Source organism: Chelonia mydas, chromosome 4 (genome assembly GCF_015237465.2).
Source record: "Chelonia mydas isolate rCheMyd1 chromosome 4, rCheMyd1.pri.v2, whole genome shotgun sequence".
In the NCBI taxonomy this organism is placed as follows: domain Eukaryota; kingdom Metazoa; phylum Chordata; order Testudines; family Cheloniidae; genus Chelonia; species Chelonia mydas.
This window is the reverse complement of record NC_057852.1, coordinates 12,132,857-12,155,654: the sequence shown is the minus strand read 5'-3', so window position 1 is coordinate 12,155,654 and position 22,798 is coordinate 12,132,857. Positions and strand designations below refer to the sequence as shown.

Below are 22,798 nucleotides of genomic sequence, written 5' to 3'. Positions count from 1 at the left end.
GAACTGCCACTTAAAAATGGCAAGAGGCATTTCTGACAAGATGAGAACCAGCAAACTAGGGCTGTGAATAGTGCCTGTGTTGACTGTACACATGCAAATGTATAGTTCCCATCTCATTTGAGAGTGTGTTGAAAAAAAAGCTAGTTACCAAACGAAAACCTTAAGCATAATTCCATTCTAGAGACAAAAAACCAGCATCTTATTTTTCTGCTCAGTGTAAAAGAGAAGTCCTCAAATAAATTTACTGTTTTCCACTCCCATTAGCTCTGTAAGAGCCAACAGTTGAGAAAGTGAAGTTTCCTTATTGAACAGGAACAGAATTGTTTGCTAAATTCCAGCCAGTTACACCTGTGCAAGCCCCCATGAAGACAGAAACATTTGCAAAGGTGGCACTAAGGGCCTAATTTCGTCTAAAGAAACATTTAAAATAGTCTTGGGGGTAAGGCAGTAGACTAGGATCCGAGTTCAATTCTCAGCAGTGTCATGTTTCCCTACATAACCTTGGGCCAGTCACTTACAGCCAGATTTCCAGAAGAGAGATTCCTGCCACTTAGGCAAGCAAATAAAGGCATTTTCATAAATGCCCAGCCCTCAATGACACACTTAGGGAGATTTTTCAAAAGAGCACAGCATCCAGCACCTGAGCTCTTCTGAGAAACCAGCCAGATATTTTGGTGCCTAAATCTGAAAATCTTGTGCTCAATCCTTGTGCCTGCCTGCCTCATTTATAAAGCAGGAATAATGCTTCTCTTCTCCCACCTTTTCTCTGTCTTATTTAGATTTTAAAATGGTTAGGAAAAGCACACACTTACTGTATATCTGTACAATGGGGCACTGATTTCAGCGGGCCAGGCCTCCCGTGCTACCGTAATACATAGTAGATATTTGTGTAATAAAAGGGTGGATTACAACTAAGGGAATGGCTTAAGGTGTCAACACATACTGATTGGGAATTTAATCTCTATTTATGTTCACATTTGTCACTTCACACTTACAGACCAGAGATAAGATTAAAAATAATGAGTTACAATATCCCACAAACATACATATTTCATCTAAACAAAGTTCAGCACACACAGTTTCTGGCATATTAGGGCCATATGTGCATTAGTTTGGTGAAACAGATATTTTAGGGAATTAACTGTATTTAGGACTAAGCAGCCAAAGCGATTGTTTTCTACTGTTCAGCATGGACTTCTTACGTTACAGGGTGGCTTTCATAGTATGTACTGCTTGTATTCTCTTGCACTTGCTCAGGGGATGGCTGCCTTTCTTCCTGCTCCTCTTCAACCTCTTCTTCCGATTCTGACAGACAAAACAAGACTTGTGATCAATGTTCAAGGAAATGTCAAGCACTTTTTAGAGCACATTCAATTCTGCTCGCTGGAGAGAGTATAGATTCAACAAGTCGATATAATTTCCTTGGTGAAAATCAGTTTCCTGGCACAAAACAATGGACACGAACACAAAACCAAGATGTGTAATAAGGGAGCTAAAAGTCGTGCTTCACCACTGTAAGCAAGACATTTAACACAGAAAAGGGCAGGACACTTAAGCTCTCCAGGGATGCTTTTCACCTTTACATTTCCAAAGAGTTGACAACAGTGCTGCAATATCAGGCCAAGTGTTTTGTTTTACAACAAACACCTTTATATATGTGGGAGATTAAACAATTTACCTGCAAGTAACAGTACCAAGAAAAACAAACAACTTCTAATTCAGAAAAAAAGAACGACTGGTCGAGATGGGCTTTCCAAACCACCTTATCCTTTGGGAACATTTTGTAAGTAGCATGAACCAGGATTTGTCTACACACAAACTTGCACTGATTTCCAGGTTGGTTAGACTGGTGCAAAGCCCTGAGTGCACATTTTTATTTTGATTTAAGAGGTGGCTGATTTCAGTTGAGCTTAAGCCTGACCTTAATGGACTTAAACCTAAACCAGAACAAGTCTGATTTAAATAAAAATTAAAAGAGGTCTATGCCCCCTTTTACAGCAATTTAGCTCAAATATCAGATAAACCTCATTTTAAAACCACAACTTTATTTTCAGGCAAGCCCTAGGTATTTGGATTTCACTGGCACTCCTAGGTAATATTTTGCCACCAAGACTGCAGAAGCAAGAGGGGAAAATAGTTTTTTCTACACCTTTCTCAATACAAGAGAGGAAGCAGATGGCTTCACACCCAACAGATCTCCAGACTGGCTGGGTTTCTTGGGTGTCTTTGTCCACTATGACGCAGCCTTCAACTTGACCCTAGACCTGGCAGCCAAGGAGGGTCCAAGAATGGATATATTTACACTCTCTAGTCCGGTCCAAGTTGCCTTCTAAGGCTCCTCAGAAAGAGGGAGAGAGCCAGCAGTCTTTCTAGACATGAGTAAAGGCTACACAGGTTGTGAATCTCCCTAAATAATGTTCACCATGCATCCATATAAAGCACAAGGTAGGTTTGTATGGAGTGGAAGTCTTGCCAAAGCAAGAGGCACACAAGTTGAACCTGGACTTCTCCAGTAGGTCACAGAACCAAAGCAATTAGCAGCAAAAATGAGATGAGAAATGCTGTATCTCAATCAGCTACTGTGAGTGAAATAAAAACTACACATTTAACACTGACTATACCCATTAGTTGATCACTTGTTTAAAGTGATTTAAAAATTTGGCCAATGATGAGACAGGGAGCTCTGATCTGGCCTTTAACAGCTGGAAAGAGCTGAGAGTGCTCAAGGGGTACCACTATTTCTATAGATAGGCATGAAATATTTGGGTCCACAAAAGAGAAAGTGAGTGGCTCCAATGGTCACAGCATCGAGGTTAGCATGTGCTCTTGACACATGGTGCGTCTACTCTTAATTGCCCATTAAACTGGTAAGTGAGCAGAGGTGCTTATTCAGGAAATCATCCCTGCAAATCCCTGTTGGATATTATCAAACAGAGAATTCATACTTTGTGGAAGGCTGAACATTTAAATGAGTGGAGGACTGTCCTCTAGCACTCAAACATCTGATCCAGCTTCAGGGCTAAGGTCACAGTGCTGAGTAAAATGTGCAATTAAACTTTGACTTGCTTAACTGACATGCCTTTTGACGAACAGTATAGCTAACTTCCAAAGTTGAAGTGATACTTTAATTTCCAAGTTCACTGTTGCTCATTTCGTTTCCATTCTTAATTAAGCTTCTCCCAGATGTACGAGTGTAACCATCAATACGTAAACTGTATCTATACTGGGTCCTACAAAAGACATTCTGCATATCACAGGAGCAAAATTATAACCCTAAGACTAAAAGAAAAGGAGTACTTGTGGCACCTTACAGACTAACAAATTTATTTGAGCATAGCTTTTGTGAGTATATGAATACAGACTAACACGGCTGCTACTCTGAACCCTAAGACTCCAACTCTAACAAAAATTATGTACAATATATAGAAGAGAATATAAGAGCACTTATTTGTCTAGAGACATGTGAAACTCAAGAGGCTATTTGCCAAGGAAAATGAAGAGAAGTACAAATGAACCCAAGGCACACAGAAATTAAGTTCTCACCTTCATCAAGTTCAGCCTCAGAGTCTCCAAATACTTCATCTTCATAGCGGAATATATCATTATGGACATAGAACTTATTTGGAACAGATCCCTATGGAAGTGAAAAGCATACACATTTATAAGTTACTTGAACAGATGGATGAGTGGTCTTTACTGCTGACTGACTAGATCCGTAAGCTTTGTAACATCACTCCTTACTTCAGATCCACGTTTCTAGTGCAGTCACCACCATAATACGAGCGCCAATAAAATTACATAAAGTTCAGTACTTTTAAGATAATCTTTGGTGTCTACCTATCTCATTAACGGGGGTTTGTATGTGGCTATTTTTCTTAAGTACACAAATAACCAAATCCTATAGCTGCGACCAAAGTATCAGTCAAAAAACTTCAAGCATTAAGATGAATCCTGAGTGTTTATACTGACAGTAACTTTATGCTTTTTAATTACTGAATATAAAAATTCATTTATTTCATGGATACTCATTTGTGAGACTTCTTTCCAAAAAAGCTATTTGACCTTTTGCCATTTTAAAATTGAGGCATTTTTTTTTTCTAAGTAGAAGCAAAAATATGTACAAGTTAAAGGAGCTACTCAAAACAGGTAAGTTTTACACAGCAGCAGAGTTCAAAGAATCTAATAAAGGTTTGTAATAAAAAGGAATACAAGCATCGGGAATAGGAAACTGTTCTTTTTTGTACTGCATTCCTTTATATAAGTATCATGTAAGTCATGACCTGTGTTGCTTAAACCAAATATCTGTGTTTGTCTACGGTGGCTTTGCATTACCCAAACACTACAGGAGGATAATGAGTTGAATAAGATTAAGTCAAGGGCGTCAAACTCATTTTGTGAAAGGGACAAATTACATTTAATTATGTTCTGTGGGCTAACTCTATAAAAGTCAAGGCCATATGAAGTACTACCTACAATCTAGTGGGCCAGATCCTACCAACAGGCCAGGTTTCTGTCACAGATTCAAAGACTTTAAGGTCAGAAGGGACCATCATGATCATCTACTGACCACCTGCACATTGCAGGCCACAGAACCCACCCACCCACTCCTGTAACCTCTGGCTGAGTTACTTAAGTCCTCGAAGTATGACTGATAGACTTCAAGTTACAGAGAATCCATCATTTACAGGAGTTTAAACTTGCAAGTGAACTTTTGCCCCAGGCTGCAGAGGAAGGCAAAAAACCCCAGGGTCTCAAGTCTTCATAAAGTTCAAGGCAATCACGTTCCAGTACATACTTACTTCTGGAGCCAGAACAAAGGTTTGCATAAACTTCCTCATTGGTTGCCCATTGTTAGACAGTTCCCCCATGACCTGCACGACTACACCATCACTCAAGGTTGCATGTGCATCAACATGACGAATCTTAGTGTGACATTCACTGAACTGTAGGGACATCACCTTCTTATGAATCTCCTGGAAATAAAAATAAAGATCTAACTTTAAAACTAAGTGTAACTAGAATTTAAACAGAGCTCATATGACAAATTATATTAATTATTTGATCCTGAGCTAACCACTCCCTTCCAACTCAAAAGGAGATAAGGGAACTTACTAAATGCTATTGGCTGAAACAGAGGCTATAGCTTAAAAAAAGCTACTACCCAGGTTCTCCAGCAGAGTTAGCTGTGAATCAAAAGGCTCTGGTAAAGCTCATTTTTACCTAATTTTCCAGCTAAGTTGCTAAAGGCAGTAGATAAGATTTTCACTTTCCAAGGCCAACCAGTGAGTCAAATCATTCATTTGTTTGAAGAAAAAAAGACACCCCATCACTCTTCCAAGGTATTTGTACAAGTCCCATAACAGAAGTATCTGAATACCATAAATTCTACCCAGGACCCCCATGTACTATATGACATCTACTTTGTAATTACATAGTTCTCCTACCCAGAAGTGTGAAAGTACTAGACAAAAAAAAGAAAGTGACCACAATCTGCCTCAGAACAGCACTCAGAGTTGGGACTGTCAAGTCAACCGACGTTCCCCCAGGAAGGTGGGAATGGGACAGGAGGGGGGGAGAGAGAGCGCGCGCTTATTTTCTCAGGTTTTACTTAAATGTTTAATAACCAAAATAGCATAGCCACAAAGCCTATGAGAAAATCTAGAACCTGACAAGACATTCCAGAAGCGTACAGAAACTCTTGAGTCAATCTTGCATTAGCTCTTTGGCCAGCAGATACATACACAGACATTTTGTACTTAATATTTATCATTCGAATGTCAGTCAAACGTGGGTGATGTCAAAGTCCTGCATAATGGTGCATGTCTGGATTGCAGAGATCTAGCACACTGCTAAATACTTCCAGCAAAACACCAGTTCCCCTCCCAGAAATATATGTTTTCACTGAAGTCACTAACATACTTAATGCAATAAATATCCCTTTAGGAAAGCAAAACAGCAACACAACTTGCTACAGTTAATATTACAACAGATTTACAAAGACCAGCTGCAAAGAAGAATTAACTGTCAGTGTAATTTTTAGGATACCTACTTCACCTCCATAATTACACATCCAATAGCAAAGAACAGTCAAATTTTGAATTATTAGCAATATTAGGCTACCCCCCCTTTACATGGTTTAAAACTAATACAGCTGTGGGGATAGTTTCCAAAGATATGAAGTATGGGACTGATATGCCTACATATAATTTTGATAGCTCTGTCGTAGCATCCAGGTTTAGTATTATACATGCATGTCAACAGCTTGCTTGCTTGCCCTATTCTTCTCACAAAGCTCTGTTGATTCTCAGTCCCTCAATCTCACTTTCCTTTCAATGATGGCATATATGCACACATTTTTAGAAACACCAGGGCAACACCTCACCTCTGTTGCACTTGTCCTTAGAGCTTCCCCTAACAGTCATTCTGTACAGCATGATTGCCAAATATGGCAGAGTTAGACGCTACCTGTGATGAAGGGCATTCCATGGAGATAGTAATTCTATGGAGCAACTTTGCCCCAGGATAGCACGCTGCCCTTACGGATCAGAAACTGTGGACTTAACTGAGCTATTGATCCTCTCCTTGACTTCTTTGCTAACAATTTCGAACCCTGTAACATTAAGTATCAACAATCTCCAGTGACAGCCAATGGGTCAAGACATTTAATAATTTACACTTTTCCTTATTACCAGTCCACTTGGCCATTCTTAAGGGATTTCAATCACACAGTAGAAGATGATATGGAAGATAACAGAAGGTTTGGCACTGCCTTCATCCTCCAAACTTTACATTGTAACTATTACTGATGATGAAAGTGGGTACACATTGCCAGTAAAAGCTACTATGCACGGCACCTGGCAAGCTGAGGCCCAGGGTCAGCAAGCCTAGGCCGTACTTCTGGAAATTCTTAACAGGCAGACTAGAACACAACATAATATCCCTCCCGTCTATAGCAATTGATGAATGCTTCACAAAGCAGAACAAACAATGATGTACCAACCTATGCAGTAATTCTATTCAGAGGAGAATTACTTCTGCACTGTCCGAAACTGTTAAACCTGGAGAGCGAGAGATCAGGCAGACTGAACTGTGCACGGCCACTTTGTTGCAGGATGAAGCTACATATAAATACCTGGTTACTGACTGGTTGAACAAATTCTCCCCACCACCACCACCGCAATTGAAACTCACAGGTACGCCGACAGCATTTTAAGACGATCACTGATAAAGTATGAAAGATCACACAAGCACATTCTGTATCTGTAGCCAACAGGTGCAGCTGCAGTGGTGTTAATTTAAGCACGAATGAAGACAAAGCTAAACAGTTTAGAGAGTCCACAAGTCCTGGCCTCATTTACAATGACAATTTAAGGGCTGTAGTTCATCACTGTAGCTGCTCCACCAGTGATATCAATGGTGAAGGGTGTAGTGGAGACAGGACTCTGGTGTTTTAACATCACCTGCCTCAAGAGATGTGACAATGGTACAAATGCCAGAGTCCTGTCTCCACTACACTCTTTACCGATGCATAGCCACCACCTGTATGGATGAAAAGATCTGACTAGCAGTGACCAGGAAGGGAAGGAGAAACTAGTGAGAAGCTAAGACTGACTAAGAAAAGGAGAGGTGAAGGGGCAGAGAAGGCTGTTCAGAGCACTGTGAAGTATATCGGCCTCCTTCACAAGGCAATAGCACTAAAAACTGCTGCAGAAAGATGCTTTCAAGGACTGCATCAGCTGATGCAAGCGAGTCCTTCCAGCAGAGTCTCAGGAAGGTACAATCTGAGCACCAGAAAGCAGCCCACCAGAGCCTGTCCACAGAGGCCTTGCGGTACTTTGCCTAGGATGTGGTCACCACTCAAAAGAATCATGAAGGTTCTATGGGCAGGAGAGATCGGCAGAGAAGCAATGCCAGATGAAGGGCCTGATTCAGCAGGGAAGAGTTATTTTGACAACTCCTCCCCTCTGAAAAAGCACAAGGACCTTCGCTTGTGGATAAGTAGATCTCAAGTACTGAACAACTGTCCAAGGAATGCCACCTACCTCTACTCTGGCCTTGGGACAGATGTTAGAGTCAAATATCCTGGCTAGCAAGAAAAATCACTGACTGTCTTGGGAAGAAAACTTGGGCACATTTCTTCGAGACATGAAATAGGAAGAGGTTACACCACTGTGCAAGTCCCAACCTTCTAGGCTAAATAGCAGTCACTTTCCATGACAGGACTGTTTGCATGCAGTTTAGACAAGGGGTAAAAAGTAGTCAACTCAAGAGAGTAATGCAAAACAAATTACCTAGATGAAAATAATTACCTGTGATTAATCAGTTTTAATCACACTGTTAAACAACAAAATACCAATTTAAAATTATAAATATTTTGGATGTTCTTCTACATTTTCTAAAATATTGATTTCAGTTACACAGAATACGAAGTGTACAATGCTCAATTTGTATTATTTTTTATTACTATCTTTTCTTTACACAGTGCAAATATTTGTAATAAAAAATAATTAGAGCTATCAATTAATTGCAGTTAACATGCGATTAAAAAAGTTAATTTGTCTTGAATTAAACGAGCGTTAATCACGCCCAGGAGGTGCCATGCTCGAGGGGCACTGCTGCGTGCCCCCAGAGCAGGAGTGCCCCTTCTCCCGCTGCCCTGTTCCACTGCCTCTTCTCCCTGCCACATAGTCACCCCTCGCCACGCTGCTCCACACCAGGAGCCTGCCTCCGGTCTGCTGCACAGAGTGAGGGCAAGGAGGGCAGATGTTGGGGTGTCTCCCTCCCTCAACCCATGTACCCGGTCACCACTGAGCTAGGGTTGGGGGACAGGGGAGACGCGAGTGCTGCCGACAGCACCTGCTGCTGGCTGAAAAAGTGTTCAGGGTCCTGAGTGTATTGTTTAAAGAGACAGCCGTCCTCCATACACACACACACACACACGCGCGCGCGCACCAAAAATATTTAAATAAATAGTATTCTATTATTGTTTAATAGTGCAATTAATTGTGACTTTTTTTAATCTCGCAATTAATTTTTTTAATAGTTTGACAGCCCTAGTAAAAAGCAGGGTCTTATTTTAAGGACCCTGGTAGAAGACAGTGGGGAAGCCTAAGGATGGGTGCCTGAACATCAAAAGAGCTAGAGCACCCTCTCAAACCCATCTTGGAAGAAAGCCAATATGGAGGGGATAGTGGTTTTCTTCACAGAGATGACAGAATCTGCAGCAAAAGGTAAAAAGAAGCCACCGTCTACAAGCACAGAAAGTTATTCTTCATGGAAACGGAGAAGGTCTGGTCAGAAATCGCTAGTTGTGAAAGGAGGGAGTTTGAGGGAGAGGGGAGAAGAATCTCTGGAATATACTTTCCCTGGTAATCACTGGCCGAACTCAGTGGAGAGGTCGTCGACAAACCAAGTACGTCTTTGCCACCCTAGGAATAAGGAAGTCTGAAAGCATAAAATCCTTTTGACTTTTTGCAGAACTGACCACACCAGCGGAAAAGAGGGAAAGCATAAACTATCTCCCCCATCAATGATCTGGAGAAAGTACCCTGTACCCAGGTATTGGGTACAATATCTGGGAACTGGGGCTCTGCCACTTGCTATGAAGAAGTCCATCAGGAGAGATGGGGAAGGTACTTTGCTGAAGGGCTCCTGCAGAGGGTAGTGGTGAACCATTCCTCAAGACAGGAGTTTCTAGTGGAACCAGTCTGTTTGGGAGATCACACAGATGTATGGCTTTGCAAGAACTCAGGTCTCTCTCTGCCCAGGAAAGAAAATACATGATTCCTTCTGGAATGATCGGTCTGGGTTCCCAACTTGATTTAAAAAGACCACTGAGGCCACCTTGCCTGACTTGATTGGTATCTGGAGGGGAGGAGACTCAAGCCAGCCCTATGGTCCTGAGTGCCAAGATGTTGACGTGGAGCTTTCTCTGAAAGAGGACAGCGTTCCCTGAATGGATGAATCATTAATCAGAAACTCCTGTATGGAGGCTGGCATCCTTGATGAACAGGGAACCCCTTCATGGTGTGGGATTTGTCCAGCCACCGAATGAGAGGTTACTTACCTGGGTGAGGCAGGAGAAGTTAGGCACTTCAAACCCTCCTCCCACAAAAACAGATTATAGCAGACACTGCTGGAGGGATCGGGAATGGAATCTGATTCAGAGATCCCAAGTCTGACAGAATAAGAGCTCCAAGCAAGGCCGTCTGGGAGTGTGTCGGATAGCTCTTTTACCCACCAAATCAAGGTAACTGAATATCAGTCTACAGATCCCCAAAGCTTCCTGGAAGGCATGGGCTCAAACAAGCCAGTTTTCCAGGTAGGGAATTTTGTGAATCCCTAACCTCCCACATCAACATACCTGCGTGAAAGATGAAGATAGCTCACCCATTTACCTACAGTGGTAACAGCCACGTCCCAAAATGCATACGGTAAACAGAGGATTGGTAATAAAGGTCAGCCAAAACAATTCAGACAAGTATGGATTTAAGCTCATGCCATTATACAGTACATGAGAGAGAGGTGGTAGTTGATCTGTAATAGCTTGCCTATTGGACAAGAAAAGCATAATACAAGAAAAAACAAAACTGATTGGTTAAGACATTAGTATCATGGTTACTAGTCTTAAAATGAAGACTATAATTGATTTAGATACATACAGCTTGGCCATACACTGCTTCCTGGGGCTTCCCACTGGCATCCAGTCCACCATGGACATAAGAGGAATTCCTGCCATAAAACCTGCAAAAACATTGAAGCTTCAAGTTTAGGCTTCTGACAATAAAATAATCCAGTTTCAAAGTCAAAGACACCATATGTTTAAGTCCAGTGTAGTAGTGTTAAGCATGTTCTTGGTTTTTTTGTTTGTTCGTTTTTAAATTAGTTTCTGTGGAAATGCTGCCATTCGTGCATTCAGCTGCTTCTATAACTCCTGAGCACTGGAGGAACAAGACTTACTTTCTAGACCCTCCATCTTATTTACAACGACTACTGTGTTTCTAATGAGCCCGACCATATTGGTTTTTGTTGTTGTTGTTTTTTTAATAATTGTGGTTAGGTCCTATTCTCATTTGAGCTTGAAATGTGCCCAAATTAGTGCATCTCAGTGATTGTGTTAGAGGGGGCCCAGTTAAGATTTCAGGCTATACTGGTAACATCTTTTATATCTATCCTTACTACATCCTTATTACAACATGATATAAGTAGGTATTATCCTTCAAAGCTGCTGGGCAGGAAGAACCAATCTTTCATTGCTTCAGTCTGTACAAACAGGTTGGCCAAGTTAAATCTGCATTGAAACATTTGGTTGCAATTTTGCCCTTCAGCTTCCCCAGAAATGCATTGCAAAAATCAGAAACCTTGATAATGGAAGGTTTAAAGGACCCAATAATCCAAGCAGCTCAAAAAGATGTAGGCAGAGTTCCAAACGAAAAACATGGCAGGGGAATAGAAGTCAACTGACCAAAAACCAAATCTGAGTATCCATTCAAGGGAGATGGACCAGTTTTAGTTCAATCACCTTGTTCTTCCATAGTTATAACTGAAATACAAGAACTATTTCCACCCCAAGATAGAACTTAAATTTTATGTTCATTTGGGTCATTGAAATACAGAAAACTGGAGAAGTCAGTTAATGTTTCAGTTAATGATGTACTGCACAACCATAACAGGACGTAATATAATGTTTCCATTTTAGTTCTGCTTAACTCACCCGAATTGTACAGAACTACTTAATTTTTTCTACAAATTAAACAAAAACCACTCAAATCAAATTCCAAATTAAGGTTGTTTGTACAATCTTAATTCCATTCCCTTCTGCATATGCATTCCAGTGGTCTTTAATTCCATGACCGCATAATTTATCAAATGCAATATACATTTCTTCTACAATTTTGTAGAGATATGTATCATCTTAATCATTTCAAACTTCACCGGTTTATGATCTTTCAGTTTCAGCAATTAGTCAGCACTGATTTACTCCAAATGCATACTTTAACAGTATTAATTTTGGAAGTTACATTGCTAACTGGACGAGTGAAAACTGAGTCTACATTAGCGAACGTGTGCGTTTTCCAGTGATAAATATGTCGCAATGGTGTATTTGCAAGAAGATATATTAACGGAATGCCATTGGATAGCAACGTAGCCACCGAAAGGGATAAAGCAACTGAATTTCAATCCCCCTTATATATATTTTTAAACAAAATTAAATAGTGACAATCTACATATGGCACACCCAATATAAAAAGAGGATGGAAAGTTACAAAATTTAGCATTACATACCCTCCACCCACACTTCAAAACACTAACTTTCTTCTGCTGCGAGTTGGATTGGGTCAGTTTAATGCAGGACATAATTTACAAAGTTAATTTCAATTAGTCTTCCAAACATTGGAATGTTTTATCCACCCAGCAGTTACTGTTGCACATTAGTTTTCATTTGAACAAGTTATTAGAATTTTTGTTCACCGGTAAGAAATATGCTCCCCAGAGATACCCTAACCCACAGTGTGCGCAAATTTCTGCTTTCCTACCGGCTTCAGACTTTAACCTAGAGGGGTCAGAAAGATGAGACTCAGAAATGTCAGCTTTAAAGGAGCATTTTTAACCTTGCGAACTGAAGACAGAATTTTCTTGATTCCTTTCCAGTAAATCTGTCACATTATTTTATATGGATTTGGACAAGAGACAGAGTATTATTCGCCATGCAAAACAGACTGAATCTTTGCATTAAGTATTGAGAGAAACACACCTTACCTATGAGTTGCTATTGCTGCTCCACTAGGTTAGCACTTTCCCCACTACTACTTTATGTTATTCTTCTGTTATCCAGTATTTCTCACTGGCATACACTGAACAACACTGATAAGACGCTATTCATGCATATCTAAGGTTCAAGAAAAACTACCTGCTTTTCTGGAAATAATTATGCTGGATTTTCACTCCTGAAAATAGTGCCACCAGTAAAATCACACAAAAAAAGTTCTTTAACGCTTAAGATTTGACCTTCTGAAGCAGCTGCAGGCCAGTTCAAGGGCTGTACCTTAATAAATGTGCTCTAAAACTACATACTTTAGAAGCCTCAGAACACTCTAGTAATTTGTTTTCAGGAGTGAGAAATGAGCTATTCTAAATTTGAAATTAAGACAATAAAACTCTTACGTACTTAAAGATGAACAAGGGATGTGCAATGGACACACAAGCACCTGCACAGCAGATTAGAGCACCTCATTATGCCGAACTCCGAATTCCAAGGGTAGCTACAGAGATGAGCAAATCATGCAAAACTTCCCAAGCAGATCTAAATTATAACCCTCCATTAGCAAGTAGCTCAACCTCCTCATCAGGTGAAGTCATGGGAGATGTAAATTTCTTGTTCATGTGGAACTATGCAATTCCCCCAGATCCTGGCCTTGCAGTCCCTGAACATGCTGAGTAAAGAGCCCACTAAGGGGCAGATCTGCTGATCATTCAGAGCTACTGATCCCATCCAAGATATGGCTTCCAACTATAAGTTACAGCTCCATCAGGGGAATAAATGTTTAGCTCCCACGTGCACAAATCTACAATTTCTATCCATAACAGATCACAGAAGCTATAGCACCAGCAAAGCTTTAGAGGTTCATCTGGGATGGAACTCCCATTCAAACCACATAAGCAACAAAGCTATCTGGAGTAGCACTCCTAGATCCTGAAGAAGCTGGACTACTGGCTGAGTTTCTAAGGATGCCTACTGACAAGGATCTCTGGGGCTGCCCTGAAGCTTTTACTGGAAAGAAAAAAAGATTGTCAATGCTAGTTGTCAAACTCCTCTCTAGTCACTGTGGAACCATTACAATTCCTTCAGATGGACGTCAAACACGGTCAAGCCCTTAAAACACAAAAATGCTTCAAGGGGAACTGTCACAGACACTACTGTCCTCAACAAGAGGCCACATCCAAGTGTCCCAAGCTAAGAAAACCGGGTTAGCTTGTGGTTAGAGAGCTCTACAATATCTTAAATTGGTTCTGTTGCCCTGCAGAACCACGCCAGTTCAGAGCAACAGCTGAGGGGAGACAGTCCAGCATTTTCACCAAGTGCTCAAAGGTGTAATCTGTACTCAGAATACCACCTGTTGTAAGGGACACTAGCTGCTGAAAATCCTGGATCACTCCCAGGAGTTCATTAAGCCTGATGTGTTGGCAGTACCAGAAGGCCATTTAAAAAAATATGCAAGGAGGCTTATGACTAATTATCCTTGACACTCCGGTTTGTTAAGGGCCCTTCCTTGATACAGAATCCTCCACGTCAACAGCTCCTGCTGCCTGTCAACATGTAGTGGCATACAGGATAACCTGGAGAGCTGCTTTTCACAGAAGCAGCATATACTGAGTTTCTGTGACTAGAGCTGACAATTACCCACCACTGATCTCCCGCAAAAGCACCAGACTTTTCACCAACATGCAAACAGTCTCAGCAATCAGCTCAGTTTATAGGGCAGTTAGAGAGAATCAGGGGAGCAGAGGAACCTAAAAGAGAACAGGAAAAGAATTAAAACAAATCAAGTGCCAATCTGAGGAAGGGCTAGATCAAAAACTTGAAGACTCCGGCACCAACTCCAGAAAAGTGTTGAATTGCAGATTATAAGACCAAAAATCAAAACTACTGAATGTTCTATGCAAATGCTAAAGCAGCAACCAATAAGAATATGGACTGACTGGAGTTTGAATGAAGGACCCTAGTATCTTGCTTAAAGAGCAACATGTGGTCAGAGCTCGAGCTATATAGTTACATCTCTAGAGAGGATAGCTTTCTGCAAGACTTTAAAAACTGACACCACCTACTAGCCCAAGGAGTCGGCCTAAGAGCCAAAGAGGAGATGTGACATCAAACCCTTGCCCTAAAAAAACCATGTCTTCTGGAACATCAAGGAACAACTGTGCACAGTATTTAACTGGAATAGTGCAAATCAAATTTATAAGAAATAACTTGAAAAATGTAACTTACTACACTCTTGTTTTTGCTGTAACTTTTCATTTTCTGCTTTCACTCCACTTTCTTACCTACAAGAGATCATAGTGTATCTTTTTCCATCTTGTCTTCAGTTTATTTCCTCTCTTCTTTCTTTCCTTCTGCCACCTTACCCTTGGGTCCTCTTGTTATACCTTTCACCTCCCTTTTTCTTCTCCCAACTTCTGAATACCAATCTCTCTTCACTCACTCCCATCCACACACAGGGCTCGGAAACAGCCAGTCATAAAAAAGTACCACCGTTATGCATCTCTGGCCTAAAATACAAGTGCCAGAACACTGCTGCTGCTCCTCACAAAAAAGTATCAGAGTGGTGTTCCATAGCGCTCTCACACAGCTTGAGCCAACTGCCAAGGTATAGCAACTACCAGACAAAAGAGTATTTATGGGGCTGCCTCACTGACCAGGGATGACCAGATAAGAAACCAGCCCCCCGCTACACTCCATTGTAAAAGAAATCTCAATCCCCTCTTCTAAGAGGGTGATGTCCCGCAAGTTGCTTGGGGAGTCCATTTCCATCTAGTGGGTGCCAAACATCTCAAGCTTCCCCCACATTCACTTCAGACACTGCAAGTTGTCTACCGCAGTGTTTCCCAAATGGTGGGTCCCGACTCACCAGTGGCTGGCAGGAAGGTTTTAGATGGGTCATGGGGCCGTAGGCAAACTCTTCTCCAGGCCTGGTGTACAGTAGAGCCCTCGCAGGGAGGGTTAGAAAGTGTGCCTGCCCTGCACTCACCCCTCAGTGGTGGCTGGGTTCAGCTCCCTACACAGGGCATTGTGACCTGGCATCCTGGTCAAATTTGAGTGATGCTGCAACACCCAGGTCGTAGCGCCTGGAGCAGAGAGCTGGGCCCAGTCCTGCAGGACAGGAGCCACCACTGCAGGCTCTCTCTCTCTCTACCCTCCCCTCTGGGGCCTGCACGCCACACTGGGCCAGGATTAGGCTTGCAGTGTCTGGGCAGAGGGAGACTATGGATTATAAAACCACAATGCAGTTGGTGGATTGCGTTAGTTAAATGTTTGAGAACCAGCGGTCTACTGTTAGCTATTGCTACAGGAAGCAAGAGGGGTGTCTACCACTCCTCCATTCCCCTCAGCCTTCTGATTGCCATGTGTGGGACCCTCTAATAGACTGCAGCTCCCTTAAGCTCCTCTCCAGAGGGCAGCACAGTGCTTGCCTCTGCTCATAGCTTTCAAGCAGCACCAGCAGGAAACAGCTAAACATCAGTTACAGGAGGTCTGCAAGGTTCTGAACAACATCAGTAAAACCAACAAGACCATGATCATTCTTGGCTTTGCTCCAGCTTGACTATGCTATCAGAGGCAGAGATACTGAAACTCTTTGCAGACTGGGAACATAGCACTGCATCTATTTACATTCTTTGCATTCAGAGATTCCTCAGAAGCTAGTAACATTTGCTTGGGAAAGCTCCCTACTCAACATGCTGGTGAACTTTCCCAGCTCTAATGTTATATTGAGCTCAGGGCTCTCCTTCCCCACGGGACAGAGGAGCTCCAGAATGCCAGAAACTCCCAGAGGTGCACAGCAATAATGCTGCACTTCAGGAGGCTTGCAGGCATGAACTGCTCCTCCATTCATCTACACAGAGTATCCTCCTTCCCCCCGGCATCAGATTTGTGGATCTGTGCCTTGCCCTGAGCTTGTCAGTTATTGACTCCCCAACCAGGTCCCAGCAGTATTTGCTGTACCATGCATGAAACCTGCTGGTTCTCAGCTCCAGTCTCAGGGGTGAGGGACAGGCAGAGCCTGCATTTGCAACAAAATCTATCCCTGCCCCTGAACTGACAAACCAATTTTCAAGTTGACCTGACTTTGAGGTTTAGGTCACTTTGAAGTTTTACCTTTACACAGAAATGCTTCCTCCAACTTCTGTTACATAGTAAGTATGTATCGTTCAGAGCAACTTTGGACACCCCACAGTACCAGAAACTAAATCTAATAACTCAGTTAGGTTTTGAAGCTGGACAGCAGATGAGTTCAGGGGCAGTTCAGGGATTTAATTTAGGTAGGTATTGCAGATAGCATTACACGTAAGATCAAAATTTTACATGGTCATTTTGAGGGAATTGTAACTTGGGAATTTCTTGATCAGATGAGCCCAGATATGCACCACCAACTCTACCCAAGCTCTCAAATGACAGCAATTTTCAGGCATTTGAATTTTAGAACACTCGAAGTCTCTAAAGAGAAAGTTTCACTCAACCTTAAACATGATGCTGAGAGGGCTGACTCTTATGTTTGGAAATATACTCATCACCATACAACTACTGAAACAGTCTCTGAAGGCAAGAAACACCTAATCAAATTTAAAAGTGTACAATGAAGTTAACTGTACAATGAGGGAACTGTAAAAGGAGAATGCAGGTGGGTAGGATTGACCCATTAACGTTCATTAGTATATTGGAAACAAATCCCTGACTTGCAACATTTATCTCATCTCTAGTAAGGATTCGGACAAATACAGTAAAAACTGTTTTATCCGACACTTCACCAACTGGTAAGCTCTATACACTGGCATTTCTGATCTTAATTGAAATGCCGGTTTATAGTCTGGTTGGTGCGGGGCCGGCAGGCGGTTGGGGCAAGGTAGGGGGTGTGGAGCGCGGGCTCTGGTAGGGAGTTTGGGTGCAGGAGAGGATGCAGGGTGCTGGATCCGGGAGCTGCTCACCTATGGCGGCTCCCTGCAAGCCGTGACCTGTCCCGGATTCCGGCTGCTCCTAGGCAGAGGAGCATCAGGCGGCTCTGCATGCTGCCGCCCCCTCCCCAGCCCATTGGCTGGGGACCACGGCCAGTGGGAGCTGTAGGGGTGGCGCCTGCAGGCAAAGGTAGCATGTACAGTCACCTGCCGCGCCTCCACCTAGGAGCAGCCGGAGCCCAGGACAGGTCGCCACTTGTGGAGAGCCGCCAGAGATGAGCGGCCCCTACATCCAGCACCCCCTCCTGTGCCCCAAACCTCTGCCTCAAGCCCCCTCCTGCACCCAAACTCCCTCCCAGAGCCCACGCTCCACAGCCCCTCCCGTGCTCCAACCCCGCATCCAAACTCCCTCCCTCTTAATTAACTAGCATCCCCCATTCCCCCAACATGCCAGATAAAATAGCTTTTACTGTACTTCTCATGGGAGTTTCTCAGTCAACATAAAGCTTAGTTAACTATAAATTTTAGCTCTCTTGGTAGATACTACATCTGGTTGAGTCTCTTTTTTTGTTGTTTTGCAGAATTTTTTTTTTAAAACATTTCGTTACCTTGTTGCCATGTGAATAATGCTATATAAACTGAGAAAAACTAACTATACAGTGGAAGACAATGAAACTGACTACACCGTGCCATGAAATGTATAAAATAAATTTAGCAAAAAATATTTATTGTAATCTTTCAGTTATGCAGTCTTTAGTGGGTATGAAAGTTTCAGACAGCAATAGGATTTTCTAGTTGTGTCCAGCCAACATTAGCCAGATGAACCCCTGCACTAGCTGGACACTGGAAGCTTGATTTTTACCTAGGAGTTCAGGGGCTGTCTTACTACATCACTTTACTACAGTTTTAAGAAATTCATCTAGAATTCTACTTTACAAGAACAATTTGCTCCATCTGCATTTCCACGTATGTAAAAAAATACCCAAATGAACATACAGTAGATATATCTGCCTGAATACTATATAGAATGACACTCTCAAATAAAGCACACAAGTTTATAAAACGATAGCTTTCAGTATAGTTGTAATTACCTACCTTTCAAATGATACAGGGCATAATTTTCAACTCCCCCACCCAACCCCAAGAGTTCTTAAATTTAGATACAATAAATTGATTTTACGTTCATCAAAAAATACAATCTGCTTCTTATATTCAAGAATACATCAGTTATTTCATATAAAAAGGTTACCTGTGCAAGAAGTCAGGAGCTTTATTTAGCAAAGTGTAATACTGCCTCACAAACTCCCGCCCTACAAGCAGGGGACTTGGCTTCTCCATCACCATTTCTTTGGTACAGAGTGTCAAATGCTGTAATTAGAGAAAAATTAATAAATTACTTTAAAAGCAACCCTGCAATTTAATATGTCCATCCATTCATCCCCTCAAATGGATTTTTATGAAATCCTATGTAAAACAGGAATCACTATTTGGTAAGAAACTATTGCACCAACATGTAGTCTGAGCCTTAAAAATACCAGAATAACTCAAGACTTCTGTAGTTTAATCATTCATTATCTTGACAAATTGATCTAATTTTCAAGATCTCAAAGTAATTAGCAAGTACAATAGTTTCAGTGGAGACAGACAAAAGGCAAGCTATACTTGTTAAATTCATTTCAATAAATACAACAAAATTATCCAAAATACTGGCAATTACAATTACTTTACCCTTTATTAGTAAGAGATTGATTAAAGTCATTAAAACAAAGTTGCAGATGAAAGATTATGTTTGCTACTTATGTCCTTTGGTCTTTTTATCTTTCAACAGCAGTACTTGCACGCAAAGCAGAAAAACTTACTAAGAGGCGCTCACCACCTTTAATATAGTAAATTTTATCTACCTTGTAAGTCTGCTTTTCCAAAAAGAATTATCCTTCAATAAAAAAGTCATGGGAGAAATTTCTTAGCTATTAGAATTATCTGATGTTTCAAGGTACTTGTCTGGAGATTCAGCAGCTTTGCTTTAATGACCATGCTCTAACCTCAGATGGCTCTGAATTTTCCAACCCAGTTCCTTTCAAGTAGGAACTCAAACTCAGGTACATTTGGCCCAATCAAGAAAGAAACATTCTGTAAGATCCCAAAACTTGGGGAGTGGGAGAATTTCAAATTTCTCTACTTCAGAAGCAGGCTCTGAAGGAAAGAAGAGCACAACAGAATTCCTCCACAGACAGTCAATCTAAGAAGAAAAACTATACAAGTATGTATTATGAATCTGTGGCAACGGTGCCTAAGACCATAATTGAAAGCTTCTTGAACACTAGCAGACTATCCCCTGGCCTACCAGAACTCAAAGTCCTTGAAGTGCATGTGATTGTCCCAATTCCCAGAAACTAAACATGCATAGTTTCTGCTTCTGGACAAAACATTTCCTGTGTTTTTCCACACAAGAACTCCCTTAACAGGATAGCTATATGGTTATGCTACTAGAACCAACTTTGGAAAATCTGTTCTGAGCATTGTCCCTGAATTGTCACTGGACCAAAGAAGTCTTGTGGCCATCCGTTCTCAGATACGGATGGGCATTAGTCTCCACCACAACCTGAAGGGGCCAATGAAATTCTCATGTGGAAGTTAATAAACACAAACCACCACTATTGTATCAGTATGACACCACTTTGGTCTCCGCATCCCTCCTACACAGGTGTCCCTAATAAGCAAATATGCACATTGCAGCAAGCAGTGAATCAGCCATCAGGAACGTAACTTCCACTACAGTCACAATCACAATCCACTACACTCACAATCTTTGGGAAGCAAACACCACTATGCTGACTATTGGGCATAGAAGCCAGCTGACTTAGACATCAATTTCAGTCTTAAAAGTCATGCCCAGTAACAGAACAATTGATATAATTCAATCTTTTCTTATCACATGACCCTCCGTGTCCCTTTCTCCCCAGAAGACAGAGCATTAAACACACGGAAGCGGTACCTTCATGAGAAAGTGGTTGTGAAACCAGAACTCCAACAATTCCTAAAAGACACTTTAGCTTGCTACCCAAAAGGAGGTGTGAGAAATTCAAGGGCTGCAGGAGGAGCTAACAGGGAGAAATGCAAAGGCATGTGACTCTTAGAAGGTGAAAGAGATGGCATGACTAAGCTGCATGGCAACACGTCTGGAGACCAACAGATGTACAACAAAACTAAAACAACAGAAACCTGCTGGATACTTCAATAACCTGTAAAGCCTGTCCTGCCCCACAGAGACTCCAATGCCCCAGCACCTGCAACTAATGCTAATGACTCTGGTTCAAGCTTGCACTGATGCATCAATACCATTGCCTCTCAGTAAGTCACTGACAGTCTATCAGAGAATTAGCACTCAGGAAAAAGGTGGATGGAGAAAGCAACAGTACCTCAACATTATACTTCTTGTGTTGGCATTCTAGCAGGAAGGAAGCTGGCACTGCAATGCATTCCAGCCCAACTCTGCCCAATCCCAATCATTTCAACCGGAGAGGGAAAGACTTCTCATCACATCAGTATAGCAAATGAAACCATTCTTAGCACAAACCCTCAGCTTCACTGTCACCTTGATATATCAGCACAGGGGACAAAAACCCCTGTATGTCTCAGAACCCTGCTGCCCTGCCCACCACATCACTCCGCTCCGATGCCATCCTGGCGCACCAGGGGGATAAGCAAGCTAAAATTCCTAGTATGTAAGCAGAAGTGAAGGAATTGGCTCCCATGTTCTGTAATTCCACTGGCACACCTCCACAGAGGAAGAAGCCACCGCACAGACAACCCCATGCACCCCATGGCAAGTCAGGGAAGGCAAAGGAACCAACAGTCTCTTTGCTCTGCCATGCCCTTAGTGCACCAGAATGGAGGGTATTGTCTAGGGTGAGGTCCCCTGTCATCTGAGCTCTGCATTCTCTCAGCCCAAAAGCACAGATGACAGCTGGGTGCTCAGAGAAGCGACTCACACTGTCACACTCCACAACAATATAGAATAGTCAGTTGCTCCAGCCCACCAGGACAATAGCCTCTCCACACCACCCTCTCAGAATACCATGTCACAGGGTGGCAGGTTTGTGAAACCAGATTAAGAGCAGCAGTGCCTCCGTTTTATCCATATGGCAGCCTCCAACTCTCAGAAGGCACATGAGTTTCCAGAAGCACCTCTGAAACTCAGACATTGGCATAAAGCCTCTTCCTGATGCACACACCAGATCTCAGCTTCTAGATGACCCAGTACCTGCTTTCTAATGACAATTCGTGTGACGCTTCTCAGAAAGAGCCATGGCACAAGACACCATTACACTTCCACAAGGCTCTGGAGCATCACATATACGCTCCCATGGATGCAATGGTAGGATATGCTGATAACACCAGTCTCGTTAGAGGCTAGCTACCTTCTTCACATCAGTGTGCTTGTCTTACAATGAGGCACTGACTAGAACAGAGTACAAGTACAGGACCCGTTCTGCTTTGGAAAGTGTCATACTCCATGTACAATGAGACTAATTTCCAAGTCCTGAGCTAACTGCCAATCCTCAAATGAACTGCCATCTACTGAAGCACTGTGAGAAGTCCAATCAGAAGAGAGCCAACCTGATACACTGATTGTGCCCAGACAGAGACTCAAAGCTAATAAATCTAAGGTGCAGCTGAACAGCTGTCATCAATATCCCAGGTTCAGCAACAACAGGGAACCTACTAAAGTGAAACAAAATATTTGTCAGCCATTGACGTCTCAGGCAGTTTAGCTCAGTGAAGCATCAAACAAGAATCAAACACAGTTCCAAGCCAAGTGTCAATGCCAAGGACTTCTAGCTATTAAATCTGACTTTAAAAAAAAAAAAAAAATCATACTTGAGGCAGTAGCTTAAAAAAAGCAAAGCTCTAAGATAAACAGCTGGCACAGAGCTAAACCTAAAATACCTACATCAGTTAAAACTTTGAGATAATGAGCCAAAGAGACAGAATAGTATGCTCAATTATCACAGAAAACGTAAGAGCTTCCAAACAGGACACACAGCAATAAACTGCATCAGTTGGAACTGCTGGAAGCTCCAATAAGGAGTGCTTGATAACCACATATAAAAAAGGAACTGCCTGG

At 42.1% G+C, this 22,798-nt stretch overlaps 1 protein-coding gene across 3 annotated transcripts in view; it reads right to left on the bottom strand.

Moving 5' to 3' along the window:
• Positions 1-22,798, bottom strand: part of G3BP2 (G3BP stress granule assembly factor 2) — a 49,717-nt gene that overhangs the window by 14,950 nt on the left and 11,969 nt on the right. For all 3 annotated transcript variants that reach the window (XM_037896649.2, XM_037896650.2, XM_043544527.1), the window contains exons 2-6: positions 18,920-19,038; positions 10,662-10,743; positions 4,800-4,973; positions 3,544-3,634; positions 1,203-1,305 (exon numbers count right to left, since the gene is read on the bottom strand). In XM_037896649.2, coding sequence (XP_037752577.1) covers positions 1,203-1,305; positions 3,544-3,634; positions 4,800-4,973; positions 10,662-10,743; positions 18,920-19,014 — 545 coding nt within the window. In that variant the 5' untranslated portion in view covers positions 19,015-19,038. The remainder of the gene's footprint in view (positions 1-1,202; positions 1,306-3,543; positions 3,635-4,799; positions 4,974-10,661; positions 10,744-18,919; positions 19,039-22,798) is intronic.